The 23,116-nt window shown below is 44.3% G+C and overlaps 1 protein-coding gene and 1 long non-coding RNA gene across 11 annotated transcripts; one reads left to right on the top strand and one right to left on the bottom strand.

Annotated features, from left to right (window-relative positions):
* Positions 1–10,659: 10,659 nt before the first annotated feature.
* Positions 10,660–11,841, top strand: LOC145429840 (uncharacterized). The gene is made up of 3 exons (XR_013910169.1): positions 10,660–10,730; positions 10,826–10,894; positions 11,700–11,841. It is a non-coding gene; the product is annotated as an uncharacterized LOC145429840 (long non-coding RNA).
* Positions 11,842–12,540: 699 nt separating this feature from the next.
* LOC113027177 (cytochrome P450 2D3-like) lies at positions 12,541–23,116 on the bottom strand. Of its 10 annotated transcripts, none has more exons than XM_026176769.2 (11): positions 22,920–23,116; positions 22,018–22,180; positions 19,232–19,384; positions 19,002–19,162; positions 18,745–18,813; positions 18,564–18,668; positions 16,013–16,151; positions 15,437–15,522; positions 13,281–13,382; positions 13,046–13,187; positions 12,541–12,959 (listed from the first exon to the last, which is right to left on the bottom strand). In XM_026176769.2, exons 1-11 carry the CDS (start codon positions 23,085–23,087, stop codon positions 12,772–12,774), a joined length of 1,476 nt encoding a protein of 491 aa, XP_026032554.2. In that variant the 5' UTR covers positions 23,088–23,116; the 3' UTR covers positions 12,541–12,771. The 10 variants fall into 10 exon arrangements, with proteins under 10 accessions (XP_026032554.2, XP_080160109.1, XP_080160111.1 ...); XM_080303983.1 differs by having other exon boundaries at positions 12,541–12,977; positions 22,920–23,115; XM_080303985.1 differs by having other exon boundaries at positions 12,541–12,977; positions 22,018–22,291; positions 22,920–23,060.

Raw genomic sequence — 23,116 nt, 5'->3', positions numbered from 1 at the left:
CAGATTTTAATAATATGTCTGCATTAAGTGCATAGTAATTACATAAATTGCAAAAAAGTGCAATAAACTACAAAAAAAATTGAAAATCGTTTTTGCTTTTTAACATATATTTCTAGTTAGAGAAATTTAAGAGGCTTATCCCAAACAAGTTGCACAAGATAGTTTCCCACCACAGGAAATTTATTTTGAGTGTCTTCATAGTTTTATTTTTGAAATACACCAATTTTTATACACTGCAGGAAAAACGAAAATAAATATTATACAACAAATTTGCAAAAAAGCCGCACATGCATCAAAATAAACTATTTCCAGCAGTGCAATATGAGTCCTCAGCATCCCAGAAACGACACAGAAAGTCATAAAGTCAAACATAACTTTTAAAAACACCAGTATAGGCTCATGAGGCCCTGATGGTAAAAAAAAAAAAAAGCAAACTACATTTCTGCGAAAATGACGTCACTTCCGGTTTCGAAGAGGTAATGGCGGACATGCAAAAGTTCACGCTGACGTCTATTCCAATGTAGGAAGTGTTATGAACAGCTGATTGGATGGCAAAGCGTGTTTCTGGAATATTATGTTTTTGTTGCTGCAAGTGCTTTTTATGCAGTTTTTGCAAAAAGTTATGTCAAAAGTTCGGCCGCTCCATCTTATTAGGGAAATTAGGACAAGCTGATGGCATAAGATGTACAGGGAGTGTAGAATTATTAGGCAAATGTATTTTGTCCACATCATCCTCTTCATGCATGTTGTCTTACTCCAAGCTGTATAGGCTCGAAAGCCTACTACCAATTAAGCATATTAGGTGATGTGCATCTCTGTAATGAGAAGGGGTGTGGTCTAATGACATCAACACCCTATATCAGGTGTGCATAATTATTAGGCAACGTCCTTTCCTTTGGCAAAATGGGTCAAAAGAAGGACTTGACAGGCTCAGAAAAGTCAAAAACAGTGAGATATCTTGCAGAGGGATGCAGCAGTCTCAAAATTGCAAACGCTTCTGAAGCGTGATCATCGAACAATCAAGCGTTTCATTCAAAATAGTCAACAGGGTCGCAAGAAGCGTGTGGAAAAACCAAGGCGCATAATAACTGCCCATGAACTGAGAAAAGTCAAGCGTGCAGCTGCCAAGATGCCACTTGCCACCAGTTTGGCCATATTTCAGAGCTGCAACATCACTGGAGTGCCCAAAAGCACAGGTGTGCAATACTCAGAGACATGGCCAAGGTAAGAAAGGCTGAAAGACGACCACCACTGAACAAGACACACAAGCTGAAACGTCAAGACTGGGCCAAGAAATATCTCAAGACTGGTTTTTCTAAGGTTTTATGGACTGATGAAATGAGAGTGAGTCTTGATGGGCCAGATGGATGGGCCCGTGGCTGGATTGGTAAAGGGCAGAGAGCTCCAGTCCCACTCAGACGCCAGCAAGGTGGAGGTGGAGTACTGGTTTGGGCTGGTATCATCAAAGATGAGCTTGTGGGGCCTTTTCGGGTTGAGGATGGAGTCAAGCTCAACTCCCAGTCCTACTGCCAGTTTGGAAGACACCTTCTTCAAGCAGTGGTACAGGAAGAAGTCTGCATCCTTCAAGAAAAACATGATTTTCATGCAGGACAATGCTCCATCACACGCGTCCAAGTACTCCACAGCGTGGCTGGCAAGAAAGGGTATAAAAGAAGAAAAACTAATGACATGGCCTCCTTGTTCACCTGATCTGAACCCCATTGAGAACCTGTGGTCCATCATCAAATGTGAGATTTACAAGGAGGGAAAACAGTACACCTCTCTGAACAGTGTCTGGGAGGCTGTGGTTGCTGCTGCACGCAATGTTGATGGTGAACAGATCAAAACACTGACAGAATCCATGGATGGCAGGCTTTTGAGTGTCCTTGCAAAGAAAGGTGGCTATATTGGTCGCTGATTTGTTTTGTTTTTGAATGTCAGAAATGTATATTTGTGAATGTGGAGATGTTATATTGGTTTCACTGGTAAAAATAAATAATTGAAATGGGTATATATTTGTTTTTTGTTAAGTTGCCTAATAATTATGCACAGTAATAGTCACCTGCACACACAGATATCCCCCTAAAATAGCTAAAACTAAAAACAAACTAAAAACTACTTCCAAAAACATTCAGCTTTGATATTAATGAGTTTTTTGGGTTCATTGAGAACATGGTTGTTGTTCAATAATAAAATTATTCCTCAAAAATACAACTTGCCTAATAATTCTGCACTCCCTGTATTATTGTTATGCATGGCCCGGCGATATGAGCCGCTAATAATATACAAACTACAGATCCCATAATGCAGCGCTGCAGCCTCCTTGCCGAACGCTAGGCTAGCTGGGAACATTCCCGCTTCAATCAAGTCAAACTTCTGTTATTGCGAAGCTAGCCGCTCACAATGGTGGAGAGAAAAGTTGATTCTGAAAGCAGAGCCTTTCAGCACCAGTGGGATGGCCGAGAGATCTAAATAAAGTGCTGAAACGCCCGCATCACCCTATGCGTACCATAGAGGAGGTAGCCGCGCAAATGCCTAACTCCACAGTCTTTTCTGTCCTGGATGCGAAATGCTCCTTTTAGCAGAAAACTCTTGACCACAAATCATCCATGCTCACGACTTTCAGCTCTCCATTTGGCAGATTCTGCTTTCTCAGAATGCCGTATGAAAGAAACTCAGCCAGCGAGGTGTTCCAGCGTGCAATGGAGCAGATCTTTGCTGGATACCCCTGTGCTATCATTGTCTACAACATAATCATTGGTGGAAGAGATATGAACGAGCATGAACAGAATCTCAGAAAGGTACTCGACCGTGCAAGGGAAGTCAAGCTGAGACTCAACCCCCTGAAGTGCAAATTTCGACTCAAAGAAGTCTGTTATGTTGGACATGTCTTCACAAGCAAGGGCTTAAAGCCTGATCCAGCAAAGACCAAAGCAATCAAGGAGATGCCCACACCTGAAAACGTCACAGCTCTCCAGCTCTCGGTCACAGCTCCTCTTCTTAGGGATGATTAATTACCTAGGAAAGTTCCTTCCTAATTTCAGCGAGCTCTCAGCCCCACTTCAGGAGCTAACGTGCAAAGACATTCAGCGGTGCTAGCTGAAGCAGCATCAAGATGCATTTGATGCTTTAAAATAGAACCTAACCAGTCCACCCACTCTCAGCTACTATGATGTCCAGAAACCCGTCACGCTTACGTGCAATGCCTCGCAGTATGGACTCGGGGCTGCATGCCTCCAGGAAGGCGCCCCGATCGCCTACTCCTCTCGTACTCTGACGCAGACTGAGATGCGCTGTGCGCAGATCGAGAAGGAACTTCTTGCAGTTGTATTCGCATGTTCCAAGTTCAATGATTACATCTACGGAAAGCAAATCCAAATCAGATCATCAGCCGTTGGTCACTATCCTAAACAAGCCCATACACTCAGCTCCAGCCAGACTGCAGAAGTACAACTTTCAGATGGTGTACAAAAAAGGCTCGCAGATGTATCTTGCCGACACTTTGTCCCGTGCTCCCACAACCTCGACAGATCAGCACAGATCCAACGAGATCATGTCGATCCAACAAATCTCTTCTTCTAGGCTGACTGAACTGAGGGAACACACTGCCTCTGATCCAGAGCTACAGAAACTGAGCACTGTCATAATGAGAGGCTGGCCTTGCAGACAAACTCAGCTGCCCACAGAAATTCGTCAATACTACCCATATCGAGATTAACTCACCCTTGAAGATGGCATTGTCATAAAAGGCCCGAAGACAGTGATCCCAAAGTCTTTGCAAAACGATTATCTCGCCATCCTCCACAGAGGGCAACCAGGCACAGAAGCTACTAAACGCAGGGCCCGTGGTATCGTGTTTTGGCACACAATGACTGAAGATATAGAGCAAGAAACAACTGTGTGTCCGGTGTGCAACAGCACCAGGCCACATCAACAAAAAGAGCCACTCAAGCTCATGTGTATACATATATGCATACAGTGGGGCAAAAAAGTATTTAGTCAGCCACCGATTGTGCAAGTTCCCCCACCTAAAATGATGACAGAGGTCAGTAATTTGTACCAGAGGTACACTTCAACTGTGAGAGACAGAATGTGAAAAAAAAATCCATGAATCCACATGGTAGGATTTGTAAAGAATTTATTCGTAAATCAGGGTGGCAAATAAGTATTTGGTCAATAACAAAAATACAACTCAATACTTTGTAACATAACCTTTGTTGGCAATAACAGAGGTCAAACGTTTACTATAGGTCTTTACCAGGTTTGCACACACAGTAGCTGGTATTTTGGCCCATTCCTCCATGCAGATCTTCTCGAGAGCAGTGATGTTTTGGGGCTGTCGCCGAGCAACACGGACTTTCAACTCCCGCCACAGATTTTCTATGGGGTTGAGGTCTGGAGACTGGCTAGGCCACTCCAGGACTTTCAAATGCTTCTTACGGAGCCACTCCTTTGTTGCCCGGGCGGTGTGTTTTGGATCATTGTCATGTTGGAAGACCCAGCCTCGTTTCATCTTCAAAGTTCTCACTGATGGAAGGAGGTTTTGGCTCAAAATCTCACGATACATGGCCCCATTCATTCTGTCCTTAACACGGATCAGTCGTCCTGTCCCCTTGGCAGAAAAACAGCCCCATAGCATGATGTTTCCACCCCCATGCTTCACAGTAGGTATGGTGTTCTTGGGATGCAACTCAGTATTCTTCTTCCTCCAGTTTGGAGTCTGACTGTTTGAGGCTGTGGACAGGTGTCTTTTATACAGATGATGAGTTCAAACAGGTGCCATTCATACAGGTAATGAGTGGGGGACAGAAAAGCTTCTTACAGACGACGTTACAGGTCTGTGAGAGCCAGAGATTTTCCTTGTTTGAGGTGATCAAATACTTATTTTCCACCCTGATTTACGAATTAATTCTTTACAAATCCTACCATGTGGATTCATGGATTTTTTTTTTCACATTCTGTCTCTCACAGTTGAAGTGTACCTCTGGTGCAAATTACTGACCTCTGTCATCATTTTAGGTGGGGGAACTTGCACAATCGGTGGCTGACTAAATACTTTTTTGCCCCACTGTATATAAACAAATATGACAATTTCTTGGAGAGTGTCTTCTTCTTGGATGATTACGGTTGTTCTTATGTTTTTAAGAAGCCCCCCAAAAGTTCTCAGTCCATAACCTTGTGGTGGACCACTAGAGGGCTCCACTCACACCCTTTGTATAGGAAGTGTGTTCCTGTGTTTTGCAGCGCGATATGTGCAGTTGATGTTGGAGACGAATAAAGAAGGAGTGAGAACTGAGAGCTCTGTGTCATTGATGCTTACCTCCACATTGGTGACCGCTGACTCGAGCATGCAACGGGCCGTAGATAAGGCAGACTCCGCTATGGATGCATCAGCGGCCGCTGGACCTCCGCCTCCTGTTGCAGGTACGTTCGCTGTGGCGCTGAAACTGCCGGACTTTTGGCTCCATGACCCCCCGTCATGGTTTGTACACGTGGAGGCTCAGTTCGCCCTTCGCGGCATCTCGGCTGACTACACGAAGTATCACCATGTGGTGGCCTCGCTCGACCCGCTGGCCACCCGTCGCGCGATGGCGCTCCTCCGGGACCCACCCGCCCAAGGGAAATACGCCGCCCTCAAAGAGCTGCTTCTTCGGCGCTATGCCCTCTCCGACGCCGAACGAGCCGAAAAGCTCCTCAACCTGTCAGGCTTGGGTGGCGGTACCGCGCTCGAGCTCATGGAGAACATGCTATCGTTGCTCGGATGACGGTGGTTTCCTCTTCGTGCACCTCTTCCTCCGCCAACTACCGGCCGCCGTAAGAGCTGTCCTCGCAAACTCTCCGCTTCTGCCTGCGAAGGATTATCGCTCCCTGGCTGAAGAAGTGGATCGCATTCTCCTGGCTAGCCGCACTTTCAACGTTCACGCCCTGGCTACGGACACGCCAGCGCCACCTTCCACGCCTCCACCTGCCTCCCCCGGAGCATCCGCCCCCTTGCTGACGGCAGGGATTGCTACACGCCGGCACCACGGAAAGAGCATCTGTTTCTACCGTCAGCGTTTTGGCGACAGAGCGCGTCGCTGCCTGCCGCCTTGCACTTTCACGGCCCAGGGAAACGGACCCGCCAGCGCGCCGTAGCAGCCGCGACCACTGGCAATACAGAAAGGCTGCTCTTCATAGAGGACTCGCGCTCCGGGAGACGTTTTCTCGTGGACTCCGGCTCCCAGAAGAGCCTCCTCCCCCCTACCGCTGCCAACGGACTGGCAGCGAACTGTGGGCCGCAGCTCATTGCAGCTAATGGCTCTCCCATCAAAACGTTTGGGGAAAGGTTGGTGACTGTTTGTTTTCATGGCCGGGATTTCCAGTGGAACTTTGTTGTTGCCGCTAGCTCTGTACCTATTTTGGGTGCTGATTTCCTGTGTGTGTAACGGAGGGAAGGTGATTCTATTTCCACAGTGTTTTTTCTAAAGGAAGGAAACCTTCCTCCAAACGGACAGAGCAGTGGAGCCGCCAAGGGAAAGCACACGATTGAAAAAACTGTATAATTAAAATATAATTTATTATATTTAAATAGTTAAAAATGTAAAATGAATTAAAACAACCCTGGCCAAGGGGTAACACAATAAAAATCAATAAAACACAACATTAAAAGTCCAGTGGCATCCACCACGGTATAAAAGTCACAAAGAACTAAGAAATCCAGCGAAATGGTGTAAAAGGGAAACCCAGCGGAGTCCTCGCCTTCCTCCCTGCATTCCGCGTCCCGGTACGCTGAAGAAAGGGAGGGAGCGGCAGTCACTATTCTTTTCAGGCAGTTTTCATTCGTAAAAAGGGAATAAGTCGAAGACTTACCCCGGGTGGGCAGAGCTCTCAACTCCGCCCGCCGGAGCTGTCTCGCCACCAGCTGTCTCGCCGCCTCTGCTCTCCCGCAGTGCACAAGCTGGGCTCTTGTTGCTACTGCCGTCCGACTGTTCGCTCCGCGTCCCTAGTCGCTGGTGCTGTCCGTCCTCCCCTGGAACACCAAGCTCCAACAGTCAAGGCTCCAAGACTGCCAGACTCCTCGAGTGCAAGACTACAGGACTGACACACACACTCCGGCCCGTCTCTCGAGCCCCATGTGTCACGCCTCTGTGACTTCACTCTGAAGCCTCACGTCAGGCCTCTCAGACCTCATCTCTTAAGCCTCCGTGTCACTCCAGGCTCTTGTGGGTTCCCGTGACACTTATGGGTGCCTTCATGCTTCGGTCCTCTCTTGCCTTTCGGTCGAACTCCTTCCTGTGGTCTGCCAGGCCCTCTTATTGGCCTCTCAGGAATCTCTCGCAGGTGTGATCAGTTTACTATCAGGTAGGGGCGGAGTCTTTCCAGGACAAGTCACCAAATAAATACCATTAAAACATGCAGTAAAACTCATAAAAATAACCCAATGTACAATATTAAAACATTAAAAAGATAAAACACAACAAAAACATGCACAACAAAAAACCTAGGTAACTTGTCTCTCTCCACCCCGTGACATGTGCTCATGGACTACTTGTCGATGTTGCTAACAGACGTTTAATAGATGCTCTCTCGTTTTCTTCGCTACCCTGTTTTACTCGGGCCGCCGAGCCCCTGATTCGGGCTAATGTAGTGACCTCCGGGGATGCTTTTCAGCGTTTGCTTTTAGAGTTTCCATCGCTGTCTGTCCCTAATTTCTCTAGCACGGTAACGAAGCATGGGGTTGAGCATTATATTCCCACGGTCGAGCCCCCGGTGTTCGCGCACGCGCGCCGCCTCGACCCCGCGAAACTGTCCGTCGCTCGGGAAGAGTTTGCAGCCATGGAGCGCCTTGGCATTGTACAGCGTTCGAACAGTGCATGGGCCTCTCCGCTTCACATGGTGCCCAAATCGGACGGTCGGTGGCGGCCATGCGGAGATTTCCGCCGTTTAAATAATGCCACGGAGAATGACCGTTACCCCATCCCCCACATTCATGATTTTTCTGCCAATCTCGCCGGAACGTCGATTTTTTTCTAAAATTGACTTGGTGCGGGGGTATCACCAGGTTCCCGTGCGCGCCGAAGACGTTCCTAAAACCGCTGTCATTACCCCCTTCAGCTTGTTCGAGTTTTTGTGCATGCCGTTTGGCCTGAAAGGTGCCGCCCAGACCTTTCAGCGGCTGATGGACTCCGTTTTGCGTGGGCTGCCGTTCATTTTTGTTTATCTGGACGATATATTGGTGGCCAGCTGCTCAGCGAGCCAGCACGAGTCCCATCTGCGCCAGGTTTTCCAGCGTTTGGCAGCGCACGGCCTGATCATCAACCCTTCCAAGTGCCAGTTTGGGTTGCCTGTTCTGGATTTCCTCGGGCACCGCATTTCCGCTGAAGGTGTGGTTCCGTTGCCCGACAGAGTCCAGGCCGTTTCGGCTTTCCCGTGTCCCACGTCGGTTAAAGCGTTGCAGGAGTTCTTGGGGATGATAAATTTTTACAACCTCTTTCTCCCCAGAGCTGCCCACCTGCTACAGCCACTCTATGCTGCCTTAAAGGGTAAAACAGCCAAAGATCCGGTTGACTGGCTGCCGGAACGCGTCCGTGCGTTTTCCGCAGCCAAGTCTGCGCTGGCTGACGCCGCCCTGCTGGCCCACCCGCTTCCGTCGGCGGAGATCGCGTTGACCACCGACGCCTCTGACGTGGCAGTGGGTGGGGTGTTGGAACAGCGGGTTTCAGGTCTCTGGCAACCGCTCGCCTTTTTCAGTCGTATGCTCCGGGATGCTGAACGCAAGTACAGTGTTTTTGACAGGGAGTTGCTGGCCCTGCACCTTGCGACACGACATTTTCGTTTTTTCCTCGAGGGTCGCAACTTTACTGCGTACGTTGACCACAAACCTTTGACGTTTGCGATGTCCAAGGTCTCTGACCCATGGAGCGCACGCCAGCAGCGCCAGTTGGCGGCCATTTCTGAGTTTACCACAGACATTCAGCATGTGGCTGGTAAGTCCAATCACGTCGCTGACTGTCTCTCACGTGTGTTGGTTTCTCCGGTGTATGTCGGTATCGACTACACTGCCATGGCCGCCGAGCAACGTGCTGACCCGGACGTCCTTGCCCTTCAGTCAACAAAAACGGGCCTCGTGCTGGAGGACACTGGAGGCGGGGGCGTTTCCACCGGCAGCCCCCGCCCGGTGGTTCCCCTTTCGTGGCGTGGTCGTGTTTTTGACTTGGTGCATGCCCTCTCTCATCCCGGCGTCCGGGCCTCGGTCAAGCTGGTCAGCGCCAGGTTTGTTTGGCCGGGCCTTCGCAAGACGGTGAAAGGATGGGCGGCGGTTTGTATCCCATGCCAACGCTCGAAAATCCACCGGCACACACAGGCACCCCTCGAACCTTTCCGTGTCCCGGGTAGGCGTTTCGATCACGTTCATGTGGACCTGGTTGGTCCCTTGCCGCAGTCACAGGGTTTCACGCACCTTTTGACTGTGGTGGACCGCACAACCAGGTGGCCGGAGGCGGTACCCCTGGCGTCCACGACAGCGGCGACGGTGGCCAGGGCATTTTTGTCAACGTGGGTTTCACGTTTCGGCCCCCCTGCTGACATTACCTCGGACAGGGGCCCCCAGTTTGTTTCCGAGCTTTGGTCTGCTATGGCTGACGGCCTGGGAGTCAAGGTCCACCGCACCACAGCATACCACCCGCAAGCTAATGGGATGTGCGAACGGTTTCACCGGTCACTTAAGGCCGCGCTCCGTGCTTCCTTAACAAGTGGCGACTGGGTCGACCGTCTTCCGTGGGTTTTGCTGGGATTGCGTAGCGCGGTTAAAGAAGACCTCGGGGTTTCCCCGGCTGAACTGGTCCTCGGCCAGCCTCTCCGGGTCCCCGGGGAATTCTTACCTGAGAGCCCTCCCCCATGTTTCGATACGTCTTTGTTGCCTTTTCGCCCCCCAAGAGACTCATTTCCTGTTCCTGGTCCTGTGCACCACTGCCTGCCTGACACTTTTGTTCATTAGACTCTGCTCGTTTCGTTTTCGTCAGGCACGATGCCCATAGGACTCTGCTGCGTCCACCATATGACGGGCCATACAGGGTTCTTAAACCAGGCAACAAACATTTCATTTTGGACTTTGGCGGTCGGCAGGAAGTTGTCTCTGTTGACAGACTTAAGCCTGCACATGTTATGCAAGAGGATCAGGTGGTCCCGGCCCAGGCCCCTCGCTGCGGCCGCCCACCTGCCACCGGGCTGATGGATTCTGTTTTTTCCCCCAGGAGCGACCCAAAATCAACGGAGTCCGAGTCGTCTGCAGCTTTTTCTGACTGCCAGTGCCAGCCTCGCTCCCGGGCTGGGTTGCCCTCTGTCAGTTCCCCACCCCCCCCAGTTCAGTCGTTCCGGCCGTTTGCTTAAGCCCCGTGTAACCCAGTTCCTAAAATCATCTCAAACAGAAAGAGAAGAAAAATTAAAACATTTAATGTTCATTGTTCTGTTCTTACTGTCCCGGTTAATGAAAGTGAAATGAGATCAAAATAATTATTTAAACATAGAAGGGATGCAGATTATATATGATATGCTCTGGTCAAACAAGGGTTAAGTTTCTCAGAGGGTTGATGAGCTCTGATGAGAGCCTATTGTTTTACTCCACTCCTCACATGTCAGCCAATCGGTGAAGCTCTAGGCAGCTCTTGTCCCTCCTTAGTACCAGCTCCCAAGTTTTCAGTCTCTTGCTTCTACAGCCGAACAGAGCAGATGGACTAAAACTTTTGTTATCGGTAAGCTGGAGAAATTAACCTCTAACGAGTTAAAAGAAATACCATCTAAACTGATATTTTTCACAAATTATGTATTTGCACTTGTTGTTGTCAAGGGCAGAGCGAAACCGGAGGGTTTACTGAGCTGTGGCTCCATGTAAATGCTGAGCATCCACTCGACGGCGGTAAGCTAAATGTGGCTAATCAGACACGTGATGTGCGGAGTGTGGGTACAGTTGTTGCATGTCTCTGAAACGCTGTTGTTATGCTAGTTAGATCGTTAACTAAGTCATTAACATGTGAAAAGCTGTAAATGGTTAAAGCAGCTAAAAATAACTTTATGAGAGATAATTGTAATCAGACTTTATCCTGCTTCCTGTTTAAATTTTGATGTCAATCAGTTGTTTTACAATACTCAGTATTGAACACTTGGAGGTAATTTTTAGTGTATTTCCACTTGTACTAGTAGGCCTATGGTACAAGCGGGATTAAGCACGTCTATTTTAATACTCCTATTTGTGGACTGAGTCCTTGTGTTTACGTGTTATTGAAATTGATTATTTGCACTTTGTTCAATTTCTGATAAGCATTTGCATATTATTCCATTTCTTAAAAGGGGTAATATACTTATTTATTTGTGATTAGATATATATGTACAGTGAGTTTATTTTGATCGATGTAATTAATGTTTACAATGAAAGTGAATTATATGGTGACTATAATTCCTGAATGTTTAAAACCTTGTAGATAATCTTTAATGTTACTGCAGGTTACAAATAATTGAACCTTGATACTGTGAAATTTTGGATATTGATACTTTGACCTTTGAAACTTGATATTTTAATGTTGTACAACATGACTGAACTGATGATGATTGAATTGATGATAGCTGATCTGAATAGTAGTTACTGCACTGTGACACTACTTTAGTTTAATTTGTGAGAGTTATCCTTAAAGGAAACGTGACATATATTTGGCCATTGTTTATAGGTCAGGTTTTTATATGGGACGAATCCAAAGACCAGGTCAGCGATTCCAGAACCCAGAGTGTTCCAGTGTTCACTGGATGGCGAGCCAACCCAAGATCCTAAGAGGCGATATACATATACACGCACACTCATTTGCACATTGATGGACTACAATCCTCTACTGTACAAGTAGTACGGTAGGACAGACAATCACACACACACTCTTTGTCGGACGAATTCTATTGGAATACACCTGTTTTTCATGGGCCCCACCGGTACCATTTGGACTTAAAAAAAAGACTAATTCTTTTACTTGTGCACAATTTTATTTAATTCTATTTTTTTGCTACTTTGGGGGAAATTTTTATACTTGACATTCTGTTAAAACCTGTTGTAATACTGTGTTGTTTACAAATTTATTTTACAAGGCTTAACATCACTAAAGTATTTTTAAAAGCCACACAACTGTGTTTGTCTGGTTTCTCTGCCATTCGTGTACCAGAGCTCTAAGAGTCGTTCTCAGTCTTCTGATACTAGCCCAAATTACTTATTACCTTGGTAATTATCCATTGGTACTTTATTTAACTCCACGTAAGTGCTACACCCGGGTCCTGGACTAGTTCTGCTGGGTGTTCGGGGGGGGCATGTGTGGTGGATCACTAGAGGGCTCCACTCACACCCAGTGTATAGGAAGTGTGTTCCTGTGTTTTGTGGCGCGATATGCGCAGTTGATGTTGGAGACGAATAAAGAAGGAGTGAGAACTGAGAGCTCTGTGTCGTTGATGCTTACCTCCACAACCTCATATAAAAAAATCACATAATTAATAAAAGATGGATTTTAATAAAATCACAATCAACATGAGTGTGTGAGCATCTTGTTTATTGTCTTTTTCCTACATAAATCAGACTCATTCAGCTTTGCTTTTCTAATTTTTTCCCTTTGCTGTTTCCTACCATTTGAGAACCATTACATAAATGCTGTCTCATCCCATCTCATTCCCAGCAGGATGAGTCAGTGTATTTCCTATTTTAAAATGACCTTTCTAAACTAACTGGCATTCTATTTCCATCTGCTTCTTTGTATTCACACTGCCTCACTGTGGCCTTCTTAGTTGGACCTTCATGCGGTAAGGTTTGGGAGTCATTGTGATCCCAAAGACTGGAGTGAAGTCTGGTTCTCCTGCATCCTCGGGCCAGATGAATTTAAACTTCCTCAGCAGAGTCACCATAATGAGAAAGAGCTCCATGCGAGCCAGACCCTCTCCGAGACACATCCGAGGACCTGAGGCATTGAAAAAGACTGCAAAATTATCAAAACAAAAACTGTTTTAACTGGCCCTGTCTGTCCCCGTCAGTGTGCTCATGTACCTGCAGAGAAAGGCATGAAGGCCTCTGGTTTAACAAACTCCCCTTTGTCATCAAGGAAGTTTTCAGGGTTGAATTCATGAGGGAATTTCCACTGTCCCTCCTCGTTGAGCACTGAGGTCAGATTCTCAATGATCATTGTTCCCTGAGGGGAAAATGAATACAAAGAAAAAATGTCCACCACGGATGCTCTTTATTGCCTCAGTTGTTCAAACATATTTAAAGAGCTGTACCTTACCTTGGGAATGGAATATCCCATGAGCTCTGTGTCTGTAGTTGTGCGGTGGAAGACACTGAGAGGAACAGTGTTGGCAACTCTCTGCACTTCATGAATCACAGCCTGGACCAACAGAAGAGATTGTCTGTGCTTAATCGACTCTGGGAAGACTTCAGGTGCTCAGACAAAAAATACATACGAATAGATCAGGTCGGTCATCTGAGATGATTACACACTGTCAGGTTTTTGATTATCATCAGCATCATCAGGAAGTGATGGAATGGCAAAACGTAGAGTTTCAAACTTCTGTGAGCAAGACTTTCTGCTCCTTTTTCACTTTTATACAAAAAAAACTTTAAAAAGCTTTTAGCCAGTTTTAGACATTATTGGAGTGGAGGGCTCGTCTCCCAAGCAACTGGCAGAATGCTGTAGTGGTGAGATAAGTAATGTAGCCTCAGTGAACAGTCAGGCAGTCTCCCCTGTATTATCACATGCCTTGTGGTAAATGGACTGATTCTTATATAGCGCTTTTCTACTCTCCTGGAGTACTCAAAGCGCTCTATACAACATGCCTCATTCACCCACTCATAAAAGCACTTCTAAACTCAAGTGCAACCTAAACTACATTCATACACAGATGAACGCATCGGAGGGCAACTCGGGGTTAGTATCTTGCCCAAGGATATTTGGCACGCAGACAGGAGCAGCCTGGGATTGAACCACCAACCTTCCGATCAGTAGCTGATCTGCTCTACCACCTGAGCCACAGTTGTGGTGCAACTACTTATTAGTAGTAATAAATGTTTTGGGGCAGTACACACTTACTCCTGTTAGTTCATGTTCCCTGAGCAGTGGCAGGAGTATTACATTACACGCGCTGTTGGGTACAACCCAGAGCCTCTTCAAACACAGAAGTGTTTTCCTCAGCCAGCTGTTTCCTCAGTTGGCTGTAGCTCAGGCGGTAGAGCAGGTCATCTACTGATCGTAAGGTTAGTGGTTCGATTCCTCACTTCTCCTAGTCTGCATGCCAAATATCCTTGGGCAAGATACTAACCCCAAATTGCTCTCCGATGCATCCATCGAAGTATGAATTTGTGTGTGAATGTTAGTTAGAAAGCACTAAGAAAATGTGCTTGTGCGAATGCACAAGTTGTGTAAAGCGCATAGAAACAGCTTTAGTGAAGGTTACAAATGATCTTCTTATGGCCTCTGACAGTGGTTGTCCTGCTAGATCTCAGTATAGTGGTCAAAAGGTTTGACCATAATGTATTATTACTGAGAGCTGAACGTGCTGTAGGTATTAAAGCTACTGTGCTGCAGTGGATTGAATCATATGCAATAAAGGTTAATTATGCAGTTTCAAAGGATTTTGTGCTGGGACCAGATCTGTTTATATTATACACGCTACCCTTAGGCAGTATCAGTCAAAGGCACAGCATACATTGTTATTGCTATGCAGATGATACCCAACCTTATCTGTCCATGAAGCCAGATGGCACACACCAATTAGCTAAACTGCTCTAAAATTAGCAACATCCCATTTAAGCATGACACTGAAAAACTAGTTCATGCATTTATTACTTCTGGGTTAATAATTTTAATTCTTTATCATCGGGCTGTCCTGAAAACTCCCTAATAACCAGTTAATCCAAAATACTGCAGCTAGAGTACTGACAGGGACTAGAAAGCATAGCATATGTACCCCATATTGACTTCTCTTCATTGGCTCCCTGTTAAATCCAGAATTCGTATTTAAAATCCTTCCACTCACATAAAAGGTCTTATGTTAAAGACCTCATAGTACCATATCACCCCAATAAAGGACTTCTGTCTATTGGAGTTTCCACCTCCTGTTCTTCATCTGTTCTTATTATTGTGGACCCTAAGCATTTTTTGTGTCCCTTTTATATTAATATTGTTTATTTCTTAGCCTTTTTGTAATTGAATGGATTATACCTCACTCTTCCATAAGGTCCCTTGAATTTTTACAGCTGCCAGCAGTTGTGTCGGCTTTTGAATTAAACACACCATTGAACAACACCTGCTAAACAGAGGGACCTCCAAAGGTTGATTCTGTTCATCTGGACGTAGTTCAACTGAAAATGCTAGATGATTGAGCACGCATCAAGACGTAAACCGAGGGACATTTATAAGTAGAACTGCCTGATGTACAGCACCTGGGTGTAAGGCATCTCGTTCCTGTCTTCAAAACTGGCCCGATACTTCCCTTCCAGTACTTGGTCTATCTCTTGCTGACATCTGTCTGTGCAGACAAAATAAAATAACACAATTCACATGACGGCTTATATAACATGTTGAGACTATCACACTAGGAGAGTTGTTTCCAGCCAACGCATTGTTGCGACTACATTCTTGAAAAAGGAACTGGTTTGATGTTGTCAGTAAAGGAGCATGTCGTGTTGAGAGTGAAGTTATTTTATATGCGTGCAGTGGGGAAAACATATGAAACCTTCTGTATTAATTCACTTCATCTTGTCAAACAATACCAGTCATTAAATACAAAATCCACAGTTGATCTAATGGAAATTATTTCAGCTGACTTCAGTAGGACTCATACCTTTACAAGATGTGATGATATGTGATGCGCAGGGCACTTTTTGACCCCTTCAAATTAGATTCTACTATGTGAAGCCTAAAGTGCACGTGAATGTGACAAACTGAAGATACAGAGCCTGTAGCAGATACAAATATCAAAAAAACATATTATGTCTTATTTACATGTGCAGATTTACCTTGTATGTGTGGGAAGGTCATAAGGTAAAGGAAAGCAGTAAGGAGTGTGTTGGAGGTGGTGTCAGTCCCAGCACCATGAAGATCTAAAGAGTACATAATGAGCTGTTCTTCTGAAAATGAAGAACCGTCATTGCCTCTCTAAAAAGAGGAGAATGATTATTGTAAGACAAATGTCTTTTTCAGTTGTAATAAGGAAATGCATTTTTTAAATGTGTGAATTAAAACTTTATGGATATCTCTCTTTGGTGTTGAGAAGCGTACCTTTCAGTATATCTGAGAGACAGTAAACAGACTAAATCCAGCTTTTTATGTTACAGTTTCTTCTGATTGCTTAAGCACATTTTTTGTAACTATTGGCTAATTTTGCAAAACTCTTCACACAAATAAGAAAACCTGTCACCCAATCATCAAAACATTGTAGTTCTCTTGCAAAAGCAAACACAGCTAGATTAACTCTCCACACCTTCGTAAAAATGGTGTTTCCGTATCAAACAGTACACACAAGCCATCATCTACTAAGCACACAATGCGCCAACTGCACACTGATGGTATGAATAAAAACACATCTGGCTTTTGCTTTCTCTGTGCACAAGGTAGGCTATGTCAGTGTGAGCTCATACTTCTGTCATAGATCCATAAGCATAGAGGGATCCAAACTTCAAGTACTGGTGTTTATTCAAACACATCAAAACAACCACAAGTGTTTATTTCCAAGTATAGGATTATTTGCAATCGCCATAATGACTATATGGGTTACTTGGTCTGCAGTGAACATGCTTCCTCTGCCCCAGCATCTGGTCATCTAGCAACTCTGTAAAGTAACAATTTCAGTATTTTTACATCAATGGTATTGGTGTGTTTCTCATTGGCATATGGCAGTGCTACAAATCTTTGTGCGAAGTGACTGTACTAACCGATTCTCATTTCAAGATGTCCTTATGGTGCTTGCTACAGTGTAGCGGCTCGAGTTAGGCTGGACCCGTTGGCCAGCTTCCCTCAGGGTCATTCCACGGTTGATTACATGGTCCACTATTGTAGCTCTGATGTCATCAGCAATTCTATTTCTTACTCTTCCTACCCTTCCTCTCCCCCCTCCTCATCTTCCTCTCCTCCCTCCTCATCTTCCTCTCCCCCCTCCTCGTCTTCCTCTTGCTCCTCCTTGTCCTTGTCGTCCTCTTCATCCTACTTCTTCCCCTCCACGTCCTCTTCCTCGGCCTCCTCTACTTCTCACTCTTCCTGCTCCCTCCATTGTACTCCGCACACACAGCTTACCTGTATTATAGTGCTTAGGCTGATTGCAAAGTGAACTAATTATCTAGAAAAGTTTTCACATGTGAAAGTGTGCCAGACAGTTGGCAAATTAGTGTTAATGATAGCCATACATGTGTATACTTTTGCTAGGAGTGTGTTGGAAATTTGGTAATTGAGTGTTGTGCAGTGAATTGTGCCTACAGTTTTGCAAAGCGTGTGTTACAAAATTGCAAACTGAGTGCAAAGCAGTTTTTGTGCTTTTAGTTTTGCAAACTCAGTGAGTGGTTTTGCTATAAGTCTGAATAGTTTTAGAGATTGTGCTACAGGAATCACAGTTAGGGTTTAAGCATTCAGAAAAAACTGTAAAAGTGACACAGAGGGCTCAAACGTCATGTTTCTGTACGTGAGTTTGCTAATTGTAATTGTAATTCTTAATCAAATATATAATCAAAGTATAAGTCTAATTAATATGTTGAATTAGGAATGCCGTCGGGAAATGAAAATGATTATCGTGTCTGGATTTTTTGTGTGCTGGCATGATTCTGCATCGACCCTGTCAGATTAGTGTGTGTGTGTGTGTGTGTTGTGTGTGTGTGTAAGATAAGAAATGTGTCTCCAGCCTTCATAATGTGTATCTAATTTTGCTGACAGGTAATTATGTTTAATACTAGCCCGAATACAATCAAGTATGAGTTTAACCAATACGACGAATCATAAAATATGATCTGAGTAAGGAAATAATAACAGTCCTCTCACTGAGATTCTGTGTGGAGTGGCTTGTTCATGTTAAAGATGACCTTGGAGGCTGTGTGGATGGGAGTGGGGAATAAGCGAGACACTAAAGAGACACTCTGATGTTAACATGTATAATTTGAAAAAAGCTATTCTGAGTATACTGTAATAGGCAAAAACAGGATTATGATTACAGTAATTATCACTAATTCTAACTTTGGTATGTAACCAAGTGCACAGATTTAGAGGAGAGCTGCTGATCATGGCTGTGACTGAGGGGATTTGGGCTCAAATGGAGGGCCATCCTTGCATGCACACCTTAGGCCAGAATGAGCAAGCTCAACATATGGATGACTGAAAAGCAGTCAGAGCTGGGCGAGTCTTCTTCACAATTCCATTATCTAAGCTGTTTTCCTACAAGGTAATATTCATAGACTTAGACTTTTTTAAACAGAACCAATTATAGACGTTCCTGTATTGGGTCAAAATTCCACAGTGGAAAAGCCAGGATTCCACGAATTCAAAAGATTACACTGGTTAGATTTGATTCTTTTCACACTCACACACCTTCTCAAGTTCATCCAGATAGCAGTCAATAAAGTCTCGTGGCTCTCCAGGGACTCTGGTCTTCTTGTGCTCATTGATAAAACCAATTGCAATAGTCCCATAAGTCTAAAAAGCAAAAGCTGTCATTCACAAAGAAACAAAAACATATTCTTCCTACTGATAAAGTTTTTGTTAATATTACCTCAAAATTCTCAAAGGCCTTTTGAAACGGCAGTGGCAGGTTACGAATTATAGGGAACGAATCATAGAGCTGGAAAGAACGATAAGTGAGTTTTGTTTAATTGGGAGCAGAAGAGGCCAGTCCAGATTGGTAAATATACAGCTGTATATGTAAAACATCTGTATATTAGTTTTGTTACTGGTAGAATTGTGGGTTTAAGAGCTCAATATAAATTATATACTTAATTGAGCTTTATTACTTCATAAAAACGTCCTCACCATAGCCCACGGTCCAACGGCTAGCTTGGAGTTCTCAGTGAAGCACTGAACAATCTGTTTGATTAGCGCATCATCATACTCAAAGCGTCTCGCAAACAGAACCTGGCAGATGATGTTGGAGGCAGCATTGTGAAACATAACTCCAGGACTCATGGTTTTACCTGGTAATGTAACACAAAACATTACAGAAATAATGGCACAGCACAAAATTCAGTTATGTGGACACTTACCAACGCTCTCTTTCAGCGTACTAACGAGGTACTTTATCTCTTCATGAACCCGGTCCTCCATTGAGTGCTTCCCCAGACCAAAGTTCCTCAAAGTCATCAGAGCAAAGCGACGATGTTCCCTCCAACTAGAGCCATAATCTACCAAAACGACACCTACGACAGTAATAGCGACAAAGAAGGGAAGAACGTTTGGATAATCAATGGTGGCATTTTGTTCTTTCTCAGAGAACCTCGACTTTCTGGCTCATTTCATCTTTTATTTATGTCCAGTTCAATACAGCTCGATACACCAGCATCTCACTGGAGTTTCACTGCAGTCAGAAAGGACTGTTAACATCTCTAGCATGCATGCTAAAATTCAATTATTATTTAAACTGTGAATGATGCAAAGCTAGTCGAGTCCAGTTCCAGGATAACTACAAGGATCTTGAAATGAGAATAACAGGTCCATTGATAGAAGCTGCTCTGGGAATGCTAGACTCTTGCTGAACCTACAGGCTAGTACCATATTTTTTGGACCATAAGGCGCATTAAGCGTAACAAAACAGATAAGTCAAACTTTACTCAACTCATTCTTCTTGTTTCCTCCACTTCTGTACCATTGATTCATCAATGATGAATTCTCTGGCCGCTGCTCTATTCCCATGTTGTTGCAGTATATTAATGACTAACCTCATATTGTGGATGGATTATCTCAGTTGTTCTCCTGACTGAAGTTTGGTCCGTTTACAGCATCCTGCCATGCGATTGTGTTTGCAGGAGCCTTGCGATCACTACGGTAGCCGTAATGCTCCCACAGTCCATCAAGCGGTGCGGCTTCATAGCTTACCAAAGTCGTACTAAAACATTTGTTGACAGATTTTTGAGTGTACCACATAAAATCAGTTCGAGGTCAGTAAGCACAACCAGAATTCATATATAAGGCACACTTTTGAGAAAAGGATTTTGAGTGCGCCTTTTAGTCCAAAAAATACGGTACAACAAAAAACATCTCATTAATTAGAAATAACAAACAAGATGAACCAATGTGGTTTGAAAACTTAGCTCAGCTTAGACTCATCTTAGAATTTAGATTCAATTTATAACTTATTGCTTTTTACATGATAGATGAAGGTTATCAATAATAACGTAGCTTGTTGTGTTTTTAATTTGCATTCATGTATTTGTGTTGTTTTCTGTGATAAGATGAAGTATAGGACAAAGACATATTAAAGAGCAGTTTAACCCATGTCTGTTTTCTTACCATGATTATTTCCAAAACGATTCGTGTTTTCCCCTATGTATGCACTAAATAATAACACACTAAAACCTCCAAGATCAGTATCAAATATACTACCAGTCTGGTCTGGTACACTACCAAGTTTGGACACGCCTTCTCATTTAATAATTTTTGTTTATATTTACTACTTCCTACATTTTATATAAATACTGAAGACATCAAATATATGAAGCAAGACTTATGGAATTATGTAGCAAAGGAAAAGCTGATAAATAACTCTAAATGTGTCTTATATTTTAGATTCCTGTAAGCAGCCGCCCTTTGCTTTGTTGACAGCGCTGCAAACACTCGGCCTTCTCTCAACGAGCTTCATGATGTCGTCACCTGAGATGGTTTCACTCCACAGGTGTGCCTGTCAGCGATCATTTGTGGAATTTGTTGCCTTGTTAATGGGGTTGGGACCATCAGGTGTGTTGTGCACAGCTGACAGCCCTATTTGACAACTGTTAGGATTCATATTATGACAAGACCCAATCAGCTAAGTAAAGAGAAACAACAGCCCATCATTACTTTAAGAACTGAAGGTCAGTCAGTCCAGGAAACACTAAAACTCTGAATGTGTCCCCCAAAACCATCAAGACTACGATCAAACTGTCTGACATGAGGACGCCCAGGAAAGGAAGACCAAGAGTCACATCTGCTGCTGAGGATACGTTCATCCGAGTCACCAGCCTCAGAAATCATTAACAGCAGCTCAGATTAGAGCCGCACAGAGCTCCAGTAGCAGACACATCTCTACATGTTCAGAGCAGACTGTGGGAATCAGGCCTTTATGGTCAAATAGCTGCTGAGAAACCACGACTGAGGAAAAGCAACAAGCGGAAGAGATTTGTTTGGTCTGACAAACACAAGGACTGGACATTAGACCAGCGGTACCCAACCCCCGGGTCACGGACCGGTATCGGTCCGTGAGTCATTTGGTGCAAAGGTGGAGCATGAAGGAGGAGGTGTGATGGTGTGGGGGGGGCTTTGCTGGTGACACTCTTGGGGATTTATTCAAAACTGAAGGCACGCTGAGCCAGCACGGCTACCACAGCATCCTGCAGCAACATGCCATCCCATCATTTATGTTTAACAGAGCAATGACCCCAAACACACCTGCAGGCTGTGTCTGGGCTATTTGACTAAGAAGGAGAGAGATGCAGTGATGTGTCAGATGGCCTGGCCTCCACAGTCACCTGAACCCAGTGGAGATGGTTTGGGATGAGATGGAGCGCAGAGTGAAGGCAAAGGGCCAACAAGTGCTCAGCATCTCTGTGAACTCCTTCAAGACTGTTGGAAACCATTTCAGGTGACGACCTGATGAAGCTCACGGAGAGAAGGCCAAGAGTGAGCAAATTTCACACTTTCTTTATTTAGTAAATAAATCCATACGTGTTTATTCATAGTTTCAAGTAGTCGTGACAGTAAAGAAAAAACATTAAATGAGATGGTGTCTATATTTTAATTTTTTTGTTGTAAAATATTAGGTGTATAAAATTCATATGATAGATAACATCTGTTCTACCTTTCCTTTTGGTGACATCATTAATAAACAAGTCTTGGGGTCGTCCAGCAAAATCAGCAGCCTTAGTCACCATCGCCTCCTTTACGGCCTTCAGCCCATTGATGACTACAGCTGGTTTCTGGCCAATGTAAATACTGTAGACATCTCCATAAGACTTCCTCAGCTGGGAGGGAACAAAATGACATGGCAGTTTTTGAAATTTATGTACCAGATACTCAGGTGGACATTTCCCTCCAACACGGTTAAACATTTCTGTCCAGTAATTTCAGTTATTCTGTGGAGAGAAAAAAGCATCAAATGAACTAATCCTGAACATTTCATGGAGGGATACAGAGGAAGCCCACATATTTACAGTGGGACATGCTTACATTTGTGGATCTGTGCCACAAGTAACATGACAGTGACTGAAATCATTTACACATATTCAGATCAACATTTCTTTCTAAAGGACTTAAACATATTTACCAAATTAGTTAAGCTAAGTGTTTCGGGGGAAGTACCATATAAAGTTTATGTATGCAAAAGTTAACAGTCATGACATAAAAGAAACTGTACTGGTAACCAGTAAGTTGTTTATTGCATAAAGGTGCATGTTTAGCATGAACTTTCACAATTATTTAGGGTTTTACTCATATTCTAAAAGATGTTAATGAGTGTGTGACCGATTAGAGATGCAGGTGTTATTATAGTCTCCATTTCCTAATTAGTTTTTTTTAAAAATTTCTTTAATTTTTCCAGTGTAGTTTAGTTTCATGGTGGCATTTTCACTTTCAGTGTAAGATTTTTGGATTTCAAATGATTTCATTTACCAGTCACAGATGTTAATTTATATTAATTAATAAATCCACTAGTGGGATAAGAATATGACATTTAAACTCATTTCATTGCAAGGTTTTTCTTACCCTCTCAAAGTCCTTCAAGGGGTTCTCTAAACTCAGCTGCAAAATGGTTCCCAGTATGGGAAAGACTGGGGGTCCTGGTGGGAAGTTCTTTGGCCTCTTGGATTTGACCTGAAGGATGATAAAGAAAACGCAGATCCATAGCAGCACAACTGAAAGAAACATGATCATATGAGTTGGACTGCACTGAGAGCAGTAGC

Source organism: Astatotilapia calliptera, chromosome 7 (assembly GCF_964374335.1).
Source record: "Astatotilapia calliptera chromosome 7, fAstCal68.1, whole genome shotgun sequence".
Lineage (NCBI taxonomy): Eukaryota > Metazoa > Chordata > Actinopteri > Cichliformes > Cichlidae > Astatotilapia > Astatotilapia calliptera.
The sequence above is the reverse complement of the archived record's forward strand: the minus strand, read 5'-3'. Positions and strand labels throughout refer to the sequence as shown.